Source organism: Durotheca rogersii (assembly GCF_024521655.1).
Source record: "Durotheca rogersii strain YMJ 92031201 chromosome Unknown GGS23scaffold_2, whole genome shotgun sequence".
NCBI classification, from domain to species: domain Eukaryota; kingdom Fungi; phylum Ascomycota; class Sordariomycetes; order Xylariales; family Xylariaceae; genus Durotheca; species Durotheca rogersii.
The window spans coordinates 1,471,857-1,494,029 of NW_026251233.1; the positions used below are offsets into that span (position 1 = coordinate 1,471,857).

Sequence of the window (22,173 nt, forward strand, 5' to 3'; positions counted from 1 at the left end):
AGGTAGCGCCGGAGGCCAACATCTGGATGCTGTGTACCTGAACCCGATAAGCTACCTCCTGGCCTTGCACGCGGAGTTCCCCCGAGATGGCGTAAGATGGGCTGGTGGCTGGAGCACGGCCTAACAGGTTGCAACAATAGCTGCAGGTCCCGCCTAGAGACCATTTAGGAGGAATGTCACCCCGCCGCCGGCCACTACTTATTGGCTGGCAGTCAGTGTCAAAACAGCTCGTGGTGGCGTGTGCGGGGGGAGAGACCCAAAAATACATATTACAGTTAGGGTGCTCTGTACCTCGTCCGCCTCTCTGTCCCGGGAAATACTCTGGTCGCTATCTGGCTGCCCGTACCCTGACCCCGTTTCCTGGTAGTACCCGGCCGGGGTATTGCCCACAGCATTTGCCTGCATTCATGTACAATTATATACACACGGTATCGCCGAGATAAACCGGCTCCATCGAGGGCTTCACTCATTCGTTCTACTCCCAACCTGCTAGAATCCCTTACTGCGTGGGACCCAGCTTGGCACCGTGGAACTTGTAGTGAGACGGTGAGGGTTTTGCCACCTCTTATCTAGCTTCGAGATCTAGATGCCGGCGAAGAGCGCGAGCTGGAACGTTTCCAAGCTATTGTGTACTACGTGCGCACACATTATTACTGTACATCTGTGCGTACAACCGACGATCGCAGAGACCAGGTGCTTCTGGCACCGGATCCGAGCGAGAGTGAGACATCGGCTCGCCTGGTCGCCCCGGGGGGGTAGTATGTTGGTAGTAGGAATGCGACGATGCACCTACCTACTTCTCGAGTCGATATCGAAGTCTACAATTAGGATAACACGAACCCCGCCTGAGAAAGCTACCTGGATGCAGGCAGGTAGCCTTCCGAGGCGACAGGTGACCATTCGCGCCTTCATACAGCATGCATCCCAGGTACATACTGGGAGCCCTCTTGCGTGATATCAACTGCAACTCAATTCAATGAGGGTTGCAACGATATGTTACCTGTGCACTGGGCGCAACGGCATCAGAGAATACTTCCGCTTACTCAGTGCGTCGCGCCAAGACGTTGTCACCTGCTTAGATTGTTCAAGCAGGACGTGGTCGATTTTCGCAGCCTCTGTCTGTCCTATTCTGCTTAGGTTGAAAAGAGAGAGCGAGCGAGCGGGTAACCGGGGACAATATATGTGTGTGCGCATAGATGAGTACTAGGTAACATCTTGCTGCTTCTTGGGCAAATGCGTGCCAAGACGCCAATAAAAAAATACAGGTGTGGCTTCTTATCACGGAGAATAAATAAATAAAAGGGCCTGGTAATCTTAAGCGCAATGCGGACCGAGTCTCGTGCCGACATCACGAGGGCCTCACATGAAGCGAGGCTCCCATCTCATAAAAGCTGGGTCTCCGATAGGCTCCCATGTGCGCCGTGCCTTATCAGATCTTTCCGTCCCCGTCCGGACCGTAAAAAAAAAAGAAGACAAAAGGGAAGAAGGGCAGAAAGAGAAGAGAGGGGAAATGAGGGGGATCTAGAGATGTTAGCCCCAGGTTGCGTGGTTCCACCGGCGCTCAGCTCCTCCTTTGCCCTCGACGATTGGCCGATCGGCGGACATGCGCTCTGTCGGAGTCTGAGTGGGCGCGGCAGGGCTGCGGTGGTATTGCATAGCGCGAAGATATCTTGCTTTGGGCCGGCGCTGGCGAGGAAAGCGTGTTAGCGAAAAAAAAACAGCGCAGCGACGGAGGCGATGGATTCGGTTGGCTGGGGAGGACCAGCTACCTGCTACCTTGCTCGCTAACGCATCGCGACGACTTGCTATCTTCCCCGCTCTGCCTATTCGAGTCGCCCACAGCGAGACTCAGATGACCGAAGCATGGCATCATGCCATGACCGCCGATGGCGTGTTTACTCAGGCCCCATTATATATGACCTGCCTATCTAAAGGCAGGTATAGTATACCTGTCAACGATGGCTGCGCGTCTCCTCCGGTTGTGTTGCCGGTACGTGAGAGGCGACACGGATGCCTGAAGCTGTCTAGGATGTCCAATGTCGCTCCCTCCCCCCCGACGACGACGACGACGACAGCTAGCCCTGCTGCTCTTTGGCTTGAAAGAGACGCTGCGCTAGAGTGTCCATTAGAGTGTTTACGTATACGCGTCAATCGATACCTGGATACGGGTGCGTAAGTGCAGCCCTAAGTCCCGAAACGGATTGGGCCGGGATCGCGGAAAGGTGACGATGGTGGCAATGACGTTATGTTGGTCTCTGAGCTTGTCGGGTTATGGGCTAGGCTAGCTGGGCAGGTCTACCAGACCCCATTCGTATGCCCCTACGTAATTTGTGTGGCTGATTAGGCGCCTAAAGGACAACTCTAGCATCTAAGAATTACCTAGTATAGGTACCTAGTAGGTATATGAGTGGGTACGTAGGTACTTGCCCGTTGCCCCCGAGCCTCAACTCAACCCTCAAATCAGATGGTTTGTTGGGGTACCGCATTGAGCTTCGGGGAGATGATTGCATGCTGATATCTCCGCGGGCAGTTCACTACGTAGGTATGCAGTCCCGGTATTTTTGGATTTCACTGGTGACCGTCTGTCGTGAATCCGGCGGAGGCGACAGCAAGCCGCAGTCGACCTCTGGCGCAACTTCGCCTACTTGCCTGCGATGCTGGCTGTTATTGCCTTGAAATCCCATGCAACTTACGTCCCATCTGCTCCCCCGACATCGTCATTAGCGTGGGTTGGCGGCTGCGAAAGGGAAAAGATCACCGACTACATAGCCTTGCCTGCCGGCTTAAGAAGCTCGACATCAGTTTCCCCTGCAGTGTGATGTACCCGAATCGGCGCGTGATGATCGCGATGCTGCTGAGTTGACGAGTTGACCTCGTACTTGGCTTGGTATTCGCGTTTCTATAGGCACCTACGTCAGGTTTCCTTTTTTTATAAACAAACGTTTCGACTTTCTCAACCGCCACCTAGCCTGATGCTTGGCCGGGTCCCATGTAGGTAAGTGACGCAAGGACGCCAAGGACTCGACAAGACAGACCTTAGGGACGATCCGTGCTGCACGTATACCTAAGTGCATATAACCCATGCACCCAGCTTGCCTACATAATGTACGGGCGCGGATCTACAGCTAGGACAAGTCATCACCATTGTCGTCATCATCATTGATTGGGAATCGGTTGCCTCGCCTGGGGTAGGTTCTCTGCTCACCTGGTGGACAGGAAATTAATCGGGCCAGGAGTTGTTGGTGGTTTCGCACAGATTAGTTACCTTAGATAGGGATATCAAAGCGCCTCAGGTACCTGGGTACCTTGGCCGATCATTGGCGGCCTCTGATGCGAGCCAGGCGGAAAGATAGAAACAAGCTCCAAGGCCCGGACCACATGAAACTCGCCGGGATTCTCGGCGGCGTGGGCGCTATCTTGGGTATCCTGCCTCCCCCCAGCCGGCACCAGCAGGGAGCGGCGGCTGGTTTGGACCGCGGTAAGAGGTACCTACCCAGGCATAGAGTACCTAAGGTAGTAGGTATATGAGGTTCTTTCTAGGTACCTCCATTTAGCACCTAGACACCTAGGTTAGGTACCTACCTACCTAGCCTATATCTACCTTAGGTAGCTATGGGTTAGGTACACCACATACTTCCTTTACGGAGCTGCCTCCTAAGTACCGGCAGCGCAGCAGGCACCTAAGGTAGGCTCTTCAGGTCCTATGGTACGGGGTGTAGCACCTAACATGAGTATTGATGGACAGGTTTGGAGCTTAGGTCCCGGGTCCTGTCTCCCACAAAAAAAAAAACGCGGGGCAATCCTTTTTTCCGCCCCGCTCCCACTTCTTCGCGCTCCCTCCACCTTCACGACCTGGTTGCCTCACTCCCACTCCCACTCCCACTCCCACTCCCACTCCCACTCCCGTTCATCAACATCCATCCTTATCCATACCCGGTATGCACAGCAGAGCCCATCCCGGTCAGCCAACCAAACCCCATCCCTCCGTTGCAAGGTCACGTCACCTAACCTATGTATTGCCTACCTTGATCGACCAAGCCTGTCCAGCTCAGTCGTGTATATCATCATCCACTCATAGACCAGCGCCGGGTGCTCATTGCGCTCATGGCTCTGCCCCCTACCATTGATTGACGTCTTTCATCATCCTGAAGATCTCTCTCTAGCCAGCTGGGGCACGCAAGTCTTACAAGCAAGTTTTACTTACGTATGTCGATCGCCCTCACTCACATCCGCACTCTCTCCCTCGCTCTCCCTCGCTCTCCCTCTCGCCCCCCCGCGTCCCACGTCCACGCTTGTCCACACTACGTCCTCACTTCCTCCCTCTCCGCGCCTCTACCATCTCCCGGAGCTCGTGTTCCGAGTGAGACTCCGCGTCGGCAGTCCGCGAACACCAAGCAAGACAAGACGCGTCTCTGAGTGATTTCACAGCTCAGCGGAGCGGCTTTGTCGACCTGTGCTTACATAGCAGTCCCATCAACCACCTCCCACTCCGGCCGGGCGCAGATAGGAGACAGTCCGCGGCACACGAGATACGGAACCTACAGCCAACCAACAGCAGCCCACGGCGGCCAGCACGCGCACCCGACGTTCGTTACCGGCACATCCCAACTATCCCCACGAGTATCCATACGGTCTCCATCCCGAACGCAACCATCACGTACCGCGCCAACGGGGCAGCGAGTGAGCAGCGATTGGGAAGCACAAGCTAGTGTCTCGGAATTGACTAGGTTCGTGCAGCCCTACGAGTACTGTAATCTATGGCCTTAGGCGGTGTTCCGGTCATCTGCGCAGCCCGTCATCAGACAGACGGGCGGTTGGGTCGGGCTGGGTTTGGGCTGGGTTGGAATGGGATCGCATGGGCGATTCCTCTCCGTGGGTTGTCGCCAGCAGAACCCAATAACCAGAGAAAGAAAAGCAACCCCACGACACTGCCCGACCCTGACCGGTCCTGTCCGACCCTGTCTAGCTCGGGCTCCGCCCCCGTTGAAAAAAAATTAAGACCATAGCAACCAGCTAATTTATAAAAAGAAAAATGCTGATGTCTCCAGACAACTTAAGAACCTCGTGTCGCCGACACGGCCTTGTGCTCTCGCCATTTCTCATGTAGACAGAAGTTTTCGACCGTCCAGAGGCCGTCCGAAATCCCGACTCCAGTCGCCAAGCTTAATCCAGTCGTACCTACAACTATACGATTTCGCTTGCTGCATTATACCCCGCCGTCCTATCCCACCAGTCTACTTGCCCGCTGTTATCCTTTTAGGCTCCACCGAGTCACTCACCACTCGGCTGGTGATGATAGTGTAGGCGCCTTTCTTGGCCCTTCTACTTCTTTCCGCGCCGAAACCCGCTACCATGGCCGGCGTACAAGACGATCCAAATTCGATGCCCGCGACGCCCGACGAGCTCGAGCCAGTCGATAGGGAAGCCGTGGGCAGCCCAGTATCCCACGGCTCCGTCGATTCCCCGGACACGACGCCGCTCGAAACACCCAAGAGAATGCCTTCGTTAAGATCGGTTTCCGATCCTCAAAATCCAGGCCATTACATGTCCGTCTCGTCCACCCACCTGGGCATCCTATCCAATGCAAGACATCCCGCTGCTGCTGCTGCGCACATGTCCAGCGGCCGGCTCCCCGAAGACATCAACGCTAAAATGAGGGCGTTTCACTTATCGCGTCAGGGTAGCTCCCCTCTGACCGCCCAGCAAGCCACTCCACCTGCAGGACCTTCTTCGGGCGGCCCAGTCGTGGGCGGCTTGCCGAGACACTTGCAGATGCCCGGCGGCCCTCAGAGACCCGGCGCTCCAGTCTTTGCCAAGTCGGCGCCTAACGTGCCTTCGGTGCCGCAAAAGGGCGGTGGAGGCTTTGCCGGAAAGCGGCGGTTCGGATTGACGCTCGGGGACATGGCCGGCGGTCCTCCATCACCTTCACCTAACCCCGCTTCTAGCACGGGTTCGCTGCCCACACCGACGCAGAATGGAAGTAGCCACATGTCGCAGATGAAGCAATTCGAAGAGTACATCGATTCTGAAAAAGGGTATCTGACATTTAAGGGCAAAGCGATCATCACTAACAAGGGGGTCAATTTCTCGGATGGGTCCGTCTTTAGAATATCACTCGACGAGGTCGAAAAGCTCGACGAGTTAGGGAAAGGCAACTACGGCACCGTCTACAAGGTGAGGCACGCGAAGCCGCGGATGCCTCGTTTCGGCCCCGGTCTCTCCGGGATCAAGACCGCTTCTTTACTAGGCCTACCGGCTGCCACGCAAGACACGGCGGACGCCCCTGTCGAAACTTCTAAAGCGGGCTTCACGACCGGGATGGTGATGGCTATGAAAGAAATACGCCTGGAGCTGGACGAAGCTAAGTTGGCGACCATACTAAAGGAGCTGGTTATCCTGCACGAATGTGCGTCTCCGTTCATCATCGAGTTTTACGGCGCCTTCTTTCAGGAGAGTGCGGTATACATGTGTCTCGAGTATATGGACGGCGGCTCTATCGACAAGCTCTACTCGGGGGGGATCCCGGAGGGCGTGCTTCGCAAGATCAGCCACAGTACCGTCATGGGCCTCAAAGAGCTGAAGGATAAACACAACATCATCCACCGTGACGTGAAACCTACCAACATCCTCATCAACACGCGGGGGCAAGTTAAAATCTGCGATTTCGGCGTGAGCGGGAACCTTGTGGCGAGTATTGCCAAGACCAACATCGGATGCCAAAGCTACATGGCGCCCGAGCGGATTTCCGGCGGGGCCTTCATGCAGACGGGGGCAAGTGATGGGACGTATAGCGTGCAGAGCGATATATGGAGCTTAGGCCTCACTATCATCGAATGCGGCATGGGGAAATACCCATATCCGCCGGAAGTGTCGTCGACGATTTTTAGCCAGCTCAGCGTAAGTAGTCTTTTTTTTTTCTGAATTCGCAGACGAGAGATCTAACACACGAATTACAAGGCTATCGTCGAGGGAGACCCGCCCGATTTGCCGGACCGATATTCCGAGGCGGCGCGCACATTTGTCCACGGTTGCCTAAACAAGGTGCCCAAGTTAAGACCGACATACCAGGCGCTCCTAGCCTCGGAGTGGTTTAAGGGCCTGGATAAGCCGGAAACGATTGCGGAAGAAGAGGAAGAGGCGAGGGAGAACGACGCTAGCGCCGAGGCGGTAGCCGGGGCGGCTCTGCACTTCGACTTGAGCCAGTCGAGCACGGAGGACGCTGAGGTTGCCGCGTGGGTCGGGTCGGTGCTGGAGAAGAAGCGGAGCGGGCAATACGGAGAGACGCCGGGGCAGCCGGCGCTCCACGCCGCTCCCTTGGACGCCGTGAGCCCCCTGGCTAGCCCGAGGCTTGGGAACTAGAGAGATGGATAGGTATTGAGCTCTCACGACGGGGGGGGGAAGGGGCGGAGGGGCATTTCTGAGTTAGACAAGGACGGAAGAAGCAACGGGATCACTTCCGGCACATTTCGGAGCAGGTTCTCCGCGATCTTCTCCGACGGGTTATTTCGACGAACGGTAGCATTTTATCTGGTGTACACACGCGAACCTACACCCACACACACACGCAACATACACACATCACTGCTTCGAACATTGGCAATTTCTTCTTATGGGGGTTTTCATGGTACAAGAGAATATGACGAATTCCTATTTTTTTTTTCTGGTGGGGGGCGGGGGAGGGTGTTTCTCCCCACGGCTTTGCAAAACAAACGGGCATCTTCTGGGCGAGAGCGAAAAGGGGGAGAAGCTTGGAGAGAATGAAGGTGGGGGGGGGGGGGGGGGGGAGTCGAGGGGGACGCTCCTGTACACGAACGTATTTGAGAGATGGACGCGAAGGCGGGCACGCGGAGCGGGCGCGACGGCCAGACGGAAAAGGGGAGGGACGGAGTCGGCGCCTTGTGAGATTATAGGTAGCTAGCTGCTGCGAGTGCCGAAGAAAGTACCTAATTCGTCACCGCAAGATAGATAGAACAGCAGCTTTTCCCCGTGAACGTGTGGCAGTGCTGGCCGCGCGCTCTCGTAGCATCGGCGCGTCTGGACCACTGCGCCGATATAGTAACTATGTCGCATTTCCAGTTTGATTCACTTGCATGTAACTATGGAGAGAAGTCTGCGATTGGGGGGGGGGGGGGGGATTTGGCCCTCGTAGGAGGGTGATACGGCGGCGGCGAGATGCTAGCACATTCGCATCTGCATCAATCAGGTGTACCTACCTAGGTAGATAATTCCCCGTTGGGCCGTCCGCGGGCATCGCAGGAACGACGGGCACAGATCGCGGCAGTCCACGTCCGCTTAAAGTGTGTAACTTTTGACCAGGTGTCTTCTTCATTATACCTATATACCGTCAACTACCGGATTAACGACAGCGTATGGGGCCGCGTGGGCAAAGTAGACAAAGAGTGCTAGAAATAGGCCTAGTGTCTCCCGTGTGATGCGACGCGCAGGTCGACATGCCTCCCAAGGCCTGCGACACGCATGGTGTGATCTTGAATCGAACTATCCCCGCAACCTATCTACCTGTCCACTATTCCTCGCGCGATTGCTCTCCTCCTCTCGTAGTTGGTTGGGGTATGATTAGAAACAATTATATCTAGTTAATGCCTCGGCGTCGCCGTATCCGTGTCCGCGAGCCGAGCGGTATGCTCTCCTGATATCTCGTCGATCCGTCGTAGCTGTCGTGCCATTAAAAAAGAAGGTAAATCGCGCCCGGCTTCCGATTGGCGCATCTCTCCTGAGCCGTGGAGATTTTATTTCTAGGCGTAGTCGTCCTTGACCCGCCGGGTGCCGCCCAGATCGTAGCTACGGTGGCTCCGCACACTCCGCTGGCGGCCCCACCGGCGGCTGTTGCCTCTACTGCTGCCGTCGCGACGGATGCCGACGCAGAAAAGTATCGTGGCGAGGAACAGGGCGGTCCAGCTGCCCCAGCTGAAGCCAAAGGCGTAGCGGCCGATCTCGGCGTTCCGACCGCTGGCGAGGAAGGCGTCGCGCATCCGGACGAAGACGGCAGTCATGAGCGAGACGGCGATGGTGAGGAAGAAGAGGGCGACGAAGGACGCGAGCCCCGCAATGGCCGATCCGAGGCGCCCGCAGCACGCCACGAAGCCGGCGAAGAACGCGATCACGGAGAAGACGAGGGCGATCAGGTAGAAGACCCAGCCGAACCTCCACATGTAGTAGTAGTAGAAGCTGGTGGTGGCGCCGCCGTAGGAGCCCACCAGAACTGCGGGGGCGTTGAAGGGGGTTCTAGACCAGGCCCAGCCCAGCGGGGGTGCGGGCCACGCACGGCTGCAGTCGGAATTCCCCTCGCCGCATATGTAGAAGTAGGCCCACTGGGTGACGCGGCGGGCGCCGGTGATGTCGGAGGTGTCGGCAGAGAGGAAGTAGGTATTTCCCAGGGGCGACGTGGTGTTGACGGCTGAGAGTATGACGAAGAAGAGCATGACGATGGAGCCGGCGAGGAGGACAAGGGCGACCGGTGCGAGGTACGTGTCTAGAGAGAATTGGTCAGCGGCGTCGAGCCTCAGGACTGCTTGCGACTGGGCGAGGCTTACTGGTCCGCACCATTTCGAGGGAAGTTCGCCGATAGCGCGCGGTCTTCTGCGTAAATGAACCGTTAGGAGAGCTCTCCGAATACGAATCGGTCGCAGGCCATCAACTGCCTGGGAATTAGGGAGGAGGGTAGACGGCGGACCAAACAGTCGAGCGAGATAGACGTGTATTATAGGTAAATAAGCAAGGGGTATGGGGTAGGCGCTAGTTAGGACCTAAGACCCTACTTTTATGGCGGATGTCTCGTCTTACCCGGGCGCATGGACTGGAAGGGTGAAGTGAAATGGCGATGTCTTGGGTACGGATCCGGAGTTTGCGAGGTCAAAGGCGATCGATCGGAGAGGGGGCAATTGAACGGTTGGGGGCTCTTTTATACCTTCCTTGGCTGGCCTGTTGTTCGGATTGCGGCTCCAAGTGCGTGCGAGCAGGGGGGGGGGATTCCTATCTTGGGGAGTTGCGGCAGATTTGTACTGGGTAGGATTAGAGAGAGAGAGAGAGAGAGAGAGAGAGGTGTTGGAGGTAGACGCTTGGTGAGAGGATGAGAGGCGTCGCAGGAAATAACAAGTATTGAATATGTTGGATTAGGTAAGGGAGCGAGAAGGTGTAGTAATTCGGAGGGTCTAAGACAGGAAGAGGGGGACGAGAGGAGAGAGGAGATGATGAGATGAGAGGGAAGAAGAAGAGGGGAACAAGACCAACTAGAAACAAAAAAAAAGGAAACAAAAGGAAGCAAAAAAAAAAAAAAAAGACAGACGCCAATGGAATGGCGAGCGGGAACAAGAGAACAGCCGCCTTATTGTGGTTGTCTTGTATCTTTTTTTTTTTCCCCTTCGAGGGTTGTTGGTGAGGCAGTCGGCATCTACTGATCTGGTCTGCAGGTGCAGGCGCAGGTCGTCCGAAGGTGGGGCAACATGACGACACCAGCTGGGCCCTAGGGGCGGCTATTGGAGGGAGCTGATTGCTAGAACAGGACTAGCACGCTTGGACCCATCTGCTCTGTGCTACCTAGACGCGTCAGGTACCTCTACGTACCGTGTATGGTTGTATCAGGTAGTCAGGTACGCGGCGGTACGCGCCCCCCAGTCGGGTTGGGTGGATGGGATGAGATGGCGATCGCGATGGTTACCTAGCGTGCCTTCGTTACGTATCCGGGAATGACATCACCTCCCGGCGCGCCATCGACGGCAGTGCGGTTGATGATGTCGACTCGCGTAGCATGTCAAGGCACCTGACCTGACCTGCCTTCAACGCACGCATCGAGTACAGGTACCTACCTCCTAGGTATATGGACTGACACCTACCTACATAGGCCAGCTTCTACCGCGCGTAAACGGGATGCCGCGGAGAGGGAAAAAACGTGACGGCGGCGTTCTGTTGGTAGGGAGGTATTGCTACTACGTCGGGTACTCAGCCTCTCAGCAGGCGATGACGACTCGCGACAATGATTCCTCGATCGAACGCCGAAGCCGTAGGCACCTAATATCTGGCCCGGCCAGGGTTGTGTAATGGGTAAGTGCCGGCACAGCGAGTAGGTATATCTACTGGGTATCTGTTAGGAATTCCGCGCATATAATACATGCTGGCGCCGGTGCTGGTGCCGTTCGAACGTAGCCCGAGTGAATGAATCGTGTCCTGCTTGCCTGGTGCTACCGCAACCGACGTCCACCCCCTCATAGACTCTCATCACGAGTCGTGAATCGGTGTTCATGACCATAGGACAAGGCTCGAGGCAACGGAAGTGGGCGTAAGCCATGGTTGGTGCTTCGTGGATATCGCAGCTCCAACTGCGCTTCTTGAGCTGGTATTATACGTAGCCTAGCGAAGCGGTGCCTACATACCTACCTATAGATATTACTATGCTGGGGTGCTTGAACCTGTACCTACGGTTGGCTGTTTTTTCTTTTTCGGATCAAGAACAGAAGCCGGATCATAGAAAGCCTACGGGTTTATATGCAAGAGTCTGTAGAGGCAGAGTACCGCTCCTAACAATCCCTAGTCTCTAAGGCTGGAATGCCTAGACTTAACTGGGCAAGCGCTCGTAGCCGTGATAACCGTCGCCGACGATGTAGCGAGGAGAAGAATGGCTTCGAGACGGATTGCGACTCTCTCTAGGCGGCCCACCACCAATCGTCTACCATCGGCACGCCTGTGCAGCCCTCTCTAGAACCGGATACACGGCCACCGATCGCGGAGAGTTCTCTACTTGTCTCTGTCACATGGCAATATAGCCGCCCACACTTCCCTGTCAGGCTCCGTAGGGTTAAGTAGGTGGTGCTCTTCACGCGACCATATAAATATACATAGCTACCTACTTATGTTCTCTGAGTAAAGTCTATTAGTAGTAGGCCACCTGGATTCCTAGAACCTGGGTACCGGGCACCCAATATTGTACAACCCGCTTTCTCGTCTTTCGTGCTGCGCTGACCCTTCTCTCGTTACGTTGAGAGGGGACAGCGTAATCAGGGATACGGCTATGAGAAAATCCCAACGTTTACTAAACACTCGTATGCCGGTACAGAAAGGGGCTAAACCCTAGAACTTCCCTGGGATCCGTCCAGGGCCTGCCTTGAAATACACTGTTTCTCGGTAGTGGGTTACACTAATTGTCACTGGCAGAGAGAGCGAGTTGGCATGTTTGGAAAACCTGACAGTAACCCCTATTCGCTCAGGCACCTCAGTGAGACCCTACGTCTCGCCGTAATAATACTTCAAAGCCATCCCCGAGAACCTAGGAGGTGTATGACGGAGAATCTGGATACGGTACCCCTTTATTGACCCAAGTAACTTACACTAAAGCGGTATAGGGGTGGCGTAAAGAGCAGAGGCCTAATATCCAGTGGCAGTGCCCTGTTCCGTAGGTAATACGGGGATCTTAAACGATAAAATGGGCGTAGCCTTGGTGTGTGTTGTGAGGCGTCTTGTGGGCTGTGACCGCCTAACTATCTGTAGTTGCTAACCCTAGCAATATTCTTGCGATTGTAAACTGTTGTCTGTGGGAGAGAGAGCAGGATGGTCTGCTATGTTATCGAAAAGTCATATAAGCCCACATAACTGAATAGGGATGTGTGGGCGCTGGGTATGGGTGCCCTTTGGGTATGTTGGGCATCGTTGGGCCAAGCCATTTGCAATAATAGAGGCTACATCTGTAATAGTGAAAACACCGGCAACCCCGTCCGACATCGGATTATCTGTATTAGCTATATGTACAACGCTGTTGTGAATGAATTCGTGGCTATGGGGGACTCGGCTGCCCACTCACCATAACGTTTTAACTTTGTGTAACGGAGCTTCGCCTATCGATTCAACTAGGTATTTCCTCGTGACTTTCTTGGGCGGTCAACCTAAGGGTATGATGGGATAGATTGACGTGTCTGTATAGGCAAGTGTGCCTAATGCCGCCACTTCATATCCTGTCATGCAGGAAACTAGCTTTTATAAGCTCATATCTCCGAGTCGTAGATTGTAGGCTTCGATGGTTTACGCAACACTATCCGAATGGCTCTACTCTACACATGGCTACGACTGAATCGCCTGTGCGGCAGTTATCAGCAAGATGGTCTTATACTTTTGGGACGCTATTCTAAGCGAAGTGCGGTTGGGCGTTCGGACATGCAAGCTTCACCGAAGCACGTAGGGGTTGGGCTAAATTGAACTGTTTGTATGTCCGATGATATGTATTAAATTCTATGAAAGGTTTCTATCTCGTTTCATCTTCTACAAGGGGACATGATGAAACGTAAGGTTCGTCAAGACATTTCTAACCCGGTGGCTGCTGCCATGTATCGGCGTTGTGTTTATCTTCGTTCTTAAAGGGGAGAGTGTGATAGAAACAGAAGATTATAATATAGCTTCAACGCTTAGGAACGTTTACGGGAATGGAGGGGACCCTATATATTAGATATTATCAGATCGGATAGGCAGCAGCCGCTCCTCCCTCACCCTCTTTTTTCTCTTTTGATCCTCGCGATCTAACATCCAAGCCATGAAGCAGCCAAGCCAAATCTTTTTGGTCCCCACCCAGTGCTATACACATGTCTCAGCCCCTTCCTTCTTCGGGCGCGCTCGAGGAAGACGAGCCTGAGTAATTATGGAGGGAGTGGTGGGTAAGGTTTTAGATAGGCAGGGCGTGTCGAGAGTAACGGTAACTGCGAAGATAGAGGAGGGTCGATGCCGTTCTAAATATATGATGGTTAGCAAATTGGACACCGGTTCGAGAATGATAACTTGGTCGACGCGGAGTTTCGCGGCCGGGGGGTCATGACTACACACCGAACGAGCCATCCAGACTAGACTTTGGGGCGTAATGGCGTTCGTACCGCCTTTAGAACTATTCCGGAGCTCGCTTTCGGATGGGGGGAGACCGTGTAGTCATATTCGTGAGAGCGGATGCAAAGTAGACGCTCAGAATCGCTTCACCTCTAGCAAAAGTCTAGGTACGCGTTGTGGATCGGCAACGGATCGTCATAGCCTACCCTGCCTCTCGTTTCTCTTGCTTGGATGTCCCATCCTAAATACGGATGGTAGTGTAGCTCGACGTGGCCGTTCAGATTGTTCGGATGCGACCTGTTGAATGTTCTGCCAGCATCAAGGGGCTCAGCGGCAAACGTTGGAACGGGGGGAAATATCTTCCTCTTTGCGTGTCGGCCTGAAAACGACTGTCGTGAGGGGTTCGGGGGACTTCGAAAGGGCTGCTCGACTTAAAAGATCCAGAGATACCAGAGGATCGGAGCCTTCGGGTGCATAAGTTCATTATCTGCCAACGCTCGAGTGCCCGCTTGAGGGGTTGCAGTTAGAGTGTACTCGAGACCGCCGATATGAAGAAAGAAGCCTCGGATCCCAACCCCACCCTTTATCCTTTGGTCTCATGGCGTTTGATGCACTTGGTGTCTTCTTAGAAACTCCGTCTTAGCTCTCTCCGGCGTCGGATTTCTTGGAATTCTGACCTACTGTGCCACTACCCAGACGTGCGAGGGTATGGCTAGGGGGTCCTCAACTATGTTGCAGTAAGCACACCCGGTGCCAGGATACGCGCCTGCTAGGTAGGGCAAAGCTACGAATAGTAGTACTTATTTGTCCACGCGAAATGAAATTGCCAGAGTCCAGACTTGTTTGTGAAGAGAGGATCTTAGCTACTCTAGATATTAGAGGCAATTGCACATTTTGGTACACGGCGTAGACAGGATCACAAATAACACGAAATTAGCTGGATCTGTCTGAAATCACAGCCTACTATTACCTGAATCATTTTCAACTCTTTGCAATGTTTAGGATCGCGCCAAAAGTTCGGTAGGCCCCTGGGGGAGTACTACTTCATTTTTGGCTCGTCCACCGCAGTAGCACACAAATCGCTGGACCCCTAGATGGGTAGGTAATAGATGAACCTCAGTCGATAAGCGCCAGACGACGCCTTTATCCTATTCCGATATTTGGGTATTTGCAAGTAGCTAATAACTCGCCTGATACTCTTCTTTCCATTGGAGAACCCGACGGGATGACGTTCTGGGTGGTACCGGGTCCGTCTCAGAGAGATAACTCGACGCAAATAAGAGTATAACACAAGGCGTAGATGTATAATAACAAGCCCGTTTTACGTAAAATTTGGTTTCAAGGATTCCCATTATAGCCAGATGTGCGCTTCGATCCGCATTCTATTTGGACGAGTAAGGACAGGAGATGCTTGTGGATGGAGGTATATCGTGAGGCGAGGAGTCCTGTAAGCATTATCGTCTGGGGCGTGTCGTTTTCAGGCGAGTCGGAGTATCCTGGGAGAGGATGTGGATTATCGTTTCCGGAGTTTGTTGGGTGAAGACGGTGTCAGAGTTATCCTCCTTGTCGGCATATGGATATGGGGGGTCGATTCGTGTTTCCCAAGTTGCCAGCTAGAGCCCCAATAATATCCGCAAAGCTCCATCGTGGGTGAGATTGAGGCGTGCTACTAGTTGAGGGTATCGGGATTGGGAAACACTAGTAGGTTTTGTTGCTGACTAGGTAGCCTGCCTACGTAGGAATGGTATCCTTCAAGCCGGTATGGAGTAATGAAGATTGTCCTTTCGCTGGGGAAAAGGCCACCATGAATATGTTCATCGGAGCCCCGCAGAGGTCCTAGTTAATGATCGACACCCCCTACCTAGTTGCCTTGTTGCTACTCTACCAGGCTTTGGGTAGTCTAGCAAGGGAGACTCGATGGATGGATATTGTTAAGAACAGGGAAGATCGGAAGTAGCAGTACAAAGACGGCTGGGCAGAGGAGGCGACTGGGACTTATCCAACCTAGGGCCCCGTACTTTTTCACTACCGGCCCTCTGCTCAGAAACCAGCGCAAGGGTGAAAACGCACACGGTGTCAAGAGTATGGGGAGTTGAGAGGACGGTCGTTTATGGGCAGGCTATTTACGGCAAGAATTATTAGCTGAGCTGTCCATTAGGTCGTGTCACTCCGAAAAGGCTGTGGGAGGCTTGGGTAGACGCCGAGTGTGGTTATGGATGGGAATCACCGACGCCCGTGGAGGGAATATATTGGCGCTGAATCTGTACATACTTGCATTGCTCATCCTTCGTATATGCGTCCTTAGGTGAAGGTGTGCCTGTGCCTAGCTCGACCAACCGAGTGAGAGCTGACCACAGCCATCTTTTACCAAGGAGACACACCCTAATAGGTCGCCACAAGTTGCTACCGGATCTGACACTTATAAGCACCAGCCTGTATGTATAATATGGTGGGCAGGGGCGCTGGACGACCTCTCGATGAGGACCAGGTGGAAGAAAGTCTAGGTCCCGCTTCGGCTTGGGAAAAAAGACAACGTCAGTGGAGCGAAACAGGCGCGTCGTCTTCGAAAGTGAGTAGCAGTACTGGATCGTGGAAGAGCTGCGTTAATAGAGCAGGGTCCAGTTGGTGTGAACGTGTCTCACGGGCAGCCTCGCCTCCTCCCCCTCTCTGGCGCTTAGTTACCTCTCATTAGCCAGGGGTAGGGGATGGGGATAGGCGGGAGAGGGACTGTCGTGGTAATCGATGTTTCCACCCGGCTTGCGCCTTGAGTTGGAGGCACGGAGAGAGAGGGACCCTACGTACACGAATCCCCGGTCAGATGATTTGTCGATGTGTAAGCGAAGCAATAATCAACAGCTGAAATCTGCTAGCTAGAGGCGCATATTCTTTCCGTCTGTGACAGGGCCTGTTTCGCTTTTTTTTTTTTTGATTAGACAGGCCGTAGACAGCTGTACATCGTTACACGTTATAGTGGTCCCCTCCTCGCTCCCGTTCGTGTTCCGCCCATGGTTCCGCCGAAGGCGGTCGGAACGGAGCCGCACAAGATTAAATCGGCACGTCGTCGCATCGTAGGATGCGTGCGATAATCGACATATGAGTAGAGAGATGATATACCTACAGACAGACTTACACACGCACACGCAGAGACTGACAGAGACGTTCCCACATGCATACACAGATACGCACGTATCTACGTAGGCTGGCCACTCCCCTCTCCGCCTCGGCCGAGTAACATGCCTACATACGTGTAGAGTGTAGACGTATGCATATATACACACCCTTTCTCTCTCACCCACACTTACACGTACACATAGACATCACACACGCATAGGCGTATGCGAGTATGTATACCCGAAGTGGACAAATGAGAGAGACGTCAATCATGCGCCAAATGGGCCACCGTAATCTCTCGCGTTGGCGATCAAGTGAGGATCGAAACGTTGCGGTCTCTAACAGGTCCACCGCACCTCTGGGATCGCATACTTACCTACATAGAAGCCTCGGGTGTGTGTATGTGTGTGTGTGTGTGTGTGTGTGTGTGTGTGTGTGTGTGTGTGTGTACATAACCTCTCTTTACGGAGCATGCCCCAGCATGACTTATCTACGGAGCCACACGCCTACATAACCTGATAGTTGCGTGTGCGTGTATGCCCGTATAGCTGTGATATGTACCCATATGAACATATGTACACTAGGTAGGTAGGTAGGTGTGGACGATATGTTCATTCTCTGGTGCGATGACGGCTGTCATTCCCGTCAGTCCTGACCGGAGATGGCACGGGTCGGTAGTACCACGGCGTCGTGTATCGCTACGGCTGATGTCAGAAAATAAACCCGTATTAATCGACGAAAAGCCGGAGAGGAGGTGAAGGCGGAGTGGGGATGGAAGGGTGGAAGAAGGGCGAAGGAAGAAAGGGCAATAAAAAAACACCAAAAAAGGAGGTGACCATGGATGATCATGTGCGCGATCCATCATGCGGTGAGCGAAGCAAGAGAGGTTACAACGCGCAAGTGCTTACGTCGAATGTAGGTGTGTGTTCGTGGATAGGTGTGATGTGCGGTGTATGTGTCGCGGATCGCCTACGTGGAGAGAGAGAGGGAAGAGGCAAGGAGAGAGAGAGAGAGAGAGCGCGCCATTTCTGGTATCGGCGCGGTGGTATGTTGTGTACGGAGTGCGGCGTCAGCGTTGAGGTTGTCAATAGCAAGGCGACTCTCTTGCAGACATTGATAACCGGGAAAGACGCCCAGCAACTCCACTGGTGTTCACGGATAGATTTGCGCCCCGGCCAGGTATATCCACAAGCTAACGGTGGTCTGTGTCGAGATGTCAAAAGGACATGAGTAGGTGCGCAGGAGGCAGGTCTTCATCTGGGGAATGAATCTATTCCGCGATGTCTGTTCGCGCCCCATCGACAACTGGTAATACGGGCGCTTACCCACTACGTACATACATGCATATATGCAACCACATCGAGGTGTCTGGATGGGAGGTAGGTACCTGGGCAGGTTACCAAGGGTGACCATCTAAATGCGATTCGTATCCTGCATAACTACATAGGTAGCTAACAGATAGGTACTCGACGCGGGTGAGCGATAATATGCAAGTAGCTATGGGGATCGGGAAAGTCGGAACATTGCATTGAGCGAACCCGATAGCTCCGTGCAGGGCATATCCATACTAGGTATTTACATATGATTATCCATATGTATACACACACGTACGTATATATGCATACACGATCCGCCGCGCAGCTCAGCTCTCTCGTGACGATAACTTTGACGAACATGGACGGCCGGATCGACGCAGCGCATAGGAATTGACGTTACGGATAGGCAAACGAGGCATGCACCGGTATATAGGTGCCTAAGGTACCCGACATACCTACGTACAGGATGGCACCCACTAAGCCATCGGGAGGCAGATACCGAGGGGACCTGGGGATGTTCTCCAATAGTCCCGACGCGACAACCACTGAGCGAAGTGCGTGCGACAGCATATACATGCACGAACGGATAGGTAGGTAGGTAGGCCTAAGTAGGTATACACGCCGGGTGGGATACGGCAAGATACCCAAGAGGGACCGTTACATAGGCCCGATGTTGCGTATGTATGCGCGTACATGGAATCTCCAGTATTTTCCATGGGAGGGCCCGTCGTGACCCATCCACGGGGAAGCAAATCGTCAGAAGTGACAGATCACAAAATGAACAGCATATGAGTTATGACAGAGGCAGGGGTTGGTCCATCCGAGCCCTCCCTCTCCCGTGCCCTGTGCTGGATCGTCCCGTGCCATGGGAGGGTCTGGTATTGTTGGGGAGCTTGGCAGCTCCTGGGAGAAGGGGAGGGGGGGTGTGTGAGAAACGGGGGATGGGATCTTCAAAAGCCTCCGAGTTCCCGACCCTCTGGTCCCAGCCAGCTCCTTGCTTTTTCCCACCTGCTTTCGCCTTTTCTGTTCTTCTTCCTGTCGTCGCATCTTTTTTTTTCTTTCACTCGCTTCACATACGCTCAAGTTCTGCTCTGTCCCGAGTGTCTACGTGGAGGATGCACAGAGGGGGGTTTACAGGGCTTGACGTACTATTAATAGTACGATTCTATGTCGCTAGCAGCTAGCAGATGGGTGTGCATTAATCCATTGAAGCTGGCTAAGCTAGCTACCTAGGTAATGTGGTCGGTGCTAGCCGTAGCCCAGCCTCACAGGTGTATTCGGAGGTACCTCGTAGTACATGGGGAGGTACCAGTAGGCTACTTCCGGTACCTACCTAAGCTAACCTACGTCCCTACTTGCCTAGGTAGGTAGGTACCTATCTGGGTACCTGGGAGGTGGTAGGCGACTGCCCCGGCCCGGGCCTGCTAACATGGAAACTATAGGTACCTGGCAGCCCGTCGATGCGGGTCGGTGACCTGCCTACCTACCTAGGTACGTACTCGAGACGGTAAGGGTGTATGATTAAGCATAAGCAAGTAAGCCCACATCCGAGGCCTTTTTTCCGTGTCATTTTTTATCGCCGTCGGTTTTTCGCGTCCCGCACTCCCCCAGTGTATCGCCGCCGCCGCCGTCGTCGCCGTCCTCGTTGGTGGGCTTCAATCCCGTCACTTGACTGCGCCTCGATATTAGGCCCGTTTGATCTATCTGGGATTCCGCTAGCTTCGTAGCTTATGCCGTGAGCTTTCCGCTAAGCACTACTACTCCTCTCTCTCCTTCCCCCCTCCTCCTACCTCTCCCTGAGGTGCACCCCATACCTCGAGGACACCCGCGATACCTGTCTCGTCCACCGCTCAACTACTGCCGCTTTGCCAATGGGGTCAATGGCACGCGACAGCGCCTAAGTAGACATGTAGTGCGCTGCTACACACGCATACACACCTACACACCTATATGCACCACACAGCCGGACCGTTGCCGATCCCATGTCGCTCCGCCACATCGTGATCCCCTCGTGGCCGCACCACACTCCGCCGAAGTTCCCCACATTCGTCCTTGCTTCCCGCGTCCAGGCGAAGATACAGCGGGACCTGCTGGACTGGAAGGTCGCCGCCACCCTGGCCGCTGGAGCTGAGCCGCCGTACACCCCGACGCCACCGCTCCCGACCGTTATCTCCTTCACCCCCGAACCCACGTATACCCAGGGCCGCCGCCAGGTTAAGGCTCCCAACACGGTCCAGTCCACACGCTTGCGCGCGCCTCTCCACGTAACCCCCCCTTCGGCCCCCTCCTACCTCGGCGACAGCACCGGCGGCAGCAGTGGGAATGTTTTCCGTCCTATCATCGCGCGCACGCCGCGCGGCGGCCTGACGACGTACCACGGGCCGGGCCAGGTCGTCCTCTGGCCCGTGGTCGACTTGTGGTCCCCTTCTCACCCCCACTTCCTCGTCGGCGGTTACATCAGCCTGCTGGAGGCCACCACTGCCGCCGTCCTGCGTAAGGTCTTTGGTCTGAACGCCTTCACCGACCCAGAACACCGAGGTGTGTGGGTCAACGGGTTGAACACGGACATTCCGCCTCCGCCACCCTCCACCTCCTCGCCTGGCGTACCCACCGGAGCGGACCAAGGCGGCGACGGGGTGAGGAGCGAGAGCAGGAGTAATAAAGATGAAGTAGCGATATTACGTGAGAGCGAATTATATAGTAAAGAAGCGTACAAGCGCGGGGAGGAGCCACGCAAGATTGCGGCTGTCGGCGTACACCTTCGCCGCCATATCACCTGCTTCGGCACCGCGGTCAACCTCTCGGTGCCCGTCACCGGCCCCGAGGACATAAATCCCTGGGCGCGCTTCGTGCCGTGCGGCATCACCGGCCGGCGCGTCACGAGCGTCGCCGCGCAGCTGCGAGACGTCGGCCTGCCGCCGCCGCCGCCGTCGCCGTCATCGCCGTCGCCCTTGGAGTCGGAGGGGTTCGCGTCCGCGTGGGCGGCCGAGTTCGCCGACCGGCTGTACAACGACGCAACGGGCGGCAGGAGAGCGACCGCCGATCCCCGGATCACCGTTCGCACCACGGTGGAGCGGGTGGACTGGGAGCGGTGGAAGCAGGAGGAGAATTTCGACGAAGACGGGGACGACACGTTCGGCTGGGAGGAGACCGAGCGGCGCTCGCAGCTGCCCTCTGGCCGGTGACGGGGCCGGCAAGGCGGGCGGGGACCCGGTGGCAGAGCGAGCCTGCGTGCACGTGATGCTACGTGCGTCCCGCAGGCAAGGCGAGGAAGTCCTACCGCCGAGACTCTTACCAGAGCATAGAGATGAGAAAGACAGAGAGAGCGAGTGAGAGAGAGCGAGTGTGAGTGAGAGGGACTAGGTAAATAGAGCGCATGCCGGCCCGGCGATTGCCTAGACCGCGGGGACCTGTTGGATATTGCCTGATCGGCGGCGTCTAGAACGCACGGCGGGCTTGCAGCTGCGCGCGCACGCACGCACACACGCACACGCACCACCAGAGACCGAGACGCTTATTGCGTGCCTACATGCGTAATGTATATGCAGACGCAGAGATAGGCACCTAACCTACCTACCTGCCGCAAGGAGGAGGTAGCCCGGGTAGGCACAGTAGGGAGGTAGGTAGGTAGGTAGGTAGGAATAAAGGCCGCAAAAAAAAAAAATTATACGTTGAGAATACCACGAAGCCGCCGCCGTTACACACCCACACACGCACGCCCCGAAACCGCTAACGCACCGTTGCTGGGATCGAAGCCGGTTTTGCGGGACGTAGAGAGGGGGGGGGGGGGGTGAGGAAGAAGGTCAGTGTAAGCGGGAGCAACGCACGCAAGCGCATGAGTACCAGGAGCGAAGCCGGTCAGGTCGGATAGATAGGATACCCAGACCGGCCAGCAGAGCAATCAGATCAGTCGAATCCGTCCTTCGGCCGA

General features: G+C 54.9%; 4 protein-coding genes across 4 annotated transcripts; 3 read left to right on the forward strand and 1 right to left on the reverse strand.

Moving 5' to 3' along the window:
• Positions 1-585: 585 nt before the first annotated feature.
• GGS23DRAFT_548612 (uncharacterized protein) lies at positions 586-2,389 on the forward strand. The gene is made up of 2 exons (XM_051515157.1): positions 586-1,686; positions 1,770-2,389. The coding sequence occupies exons 1-2, from the start codon at positions 1,324-1,326 to the stop codon at positions 1,854-1,856; spliced, it is 450 nt and encodes a 149-aa protein (XP_051376204.1). The 5' UTR covers positions 586-1,323; the 3' UTR covers positions 1,857-2,389.
• Positions 2,390-5,179: 2,790 nt separating this feature from the next.
• Positions 5,180-7,453, forward strand: GGS23DRAFT_180284 (kinase-like domain-containing protein). The gene is made up of 2 exons (XM_051511633.1): positions 5,180-6,897; positions 6,958-7,453. Exons 1-2 carry the CDS (start codon positions 5,353-5,355, stop codon positions 7,357-7,359), a joined length of 1,947 nt encoding a protein of 648 aa, XP_051376205.1. The 5' UTR covers positions 5,180-5,352; the 3' UTR covers positions 7,360-7,453.
• Positions 7,454-8,579: 1,126 nt separating this feature from the next.
• Positions 8,580-9,741, reverse strand: GGS23DRAFT_180366 (SUR7/PalI family-domain-containing protein). Its single transcript, XM_051511634.1, has 2 exons — positions 9,552-9,741; positions 8,580-9,490 (listed from the first exon to the last, which is right to left on the reverse strand). Exons 1-2 carry the CDS (start codon positions 9,562-9,564, stop codon positions 8,754-8,756), a joined length of 750 nt encoding a protein of 249 aa, XP_051376206.1. The 5' UTR covers positions 9,565-9,741; the 3' UTR covers positions 8,580-8,753.
• A 10,356-nt stretch (positions 9,742-20,097) lies between these two features.
• GGS23DRAFT_180457 (uncharacterized protein) lies at positions 20,098-21,619 on the forward strand. The gene has a single exon (XM_051511635.1). The coding sequence runs from the start codon at positions 20,225-20,227 to the stop codon at positions 21,425-21,427; it is 1,203 nt and encodes a 400-aa protein (XP_051376207.1). The 5' UTR covers positions 20,098-20,224; the 3' UTR covers positions 21,428-21,619.
• Positions 21,620-22,173: the final 554 nt, after the last annotated feature.

What these genes read in the sequence shown, in the direction of transcription:
- GGS23DRAFT_548612 (XM_051515157.1), top strand. Translation starts at nt 1,324, where the DNA reads ATGCGGACCGAGTCTCGTGCCGACATCACGAGGGCCTCACATGAAGCG. An exon ending in TATCTTGCTTTGGGCCGGCG is followed by an intron (nt 1,687 to 1,769) that starts CTGGCGAGGAAA and finishes AGGACCAGCTAC; the next exon opens with CTGCTACCTTGCTCGCTAAC.
- GGS23DRAFT_180457 (XM_051511635.1), top strand. Translation starts at nt 20,225, where the DNA reads ATGTCGCTCCGCCACATCGTGATCCCCTCGTGGCCGCACCACACTCCG.
- GGS23DRAFT_180284 (XM_051511633.1), top strand. Translation starts at nt 5,353, where the DNA reads ATGGCCGGCGTACAAGACGATCCAAATTCGATGCCCGCGACGCCCGAC. An exon ending in CGATTTTTAGCCAGCTCAGC is followed by an intron (nt 6,898 to 6,957) that starts GTAAGTAGTCTT and finishes ACGAATTACAAG; the next exon opens with GCTATCGTCGAGGGAGACCC.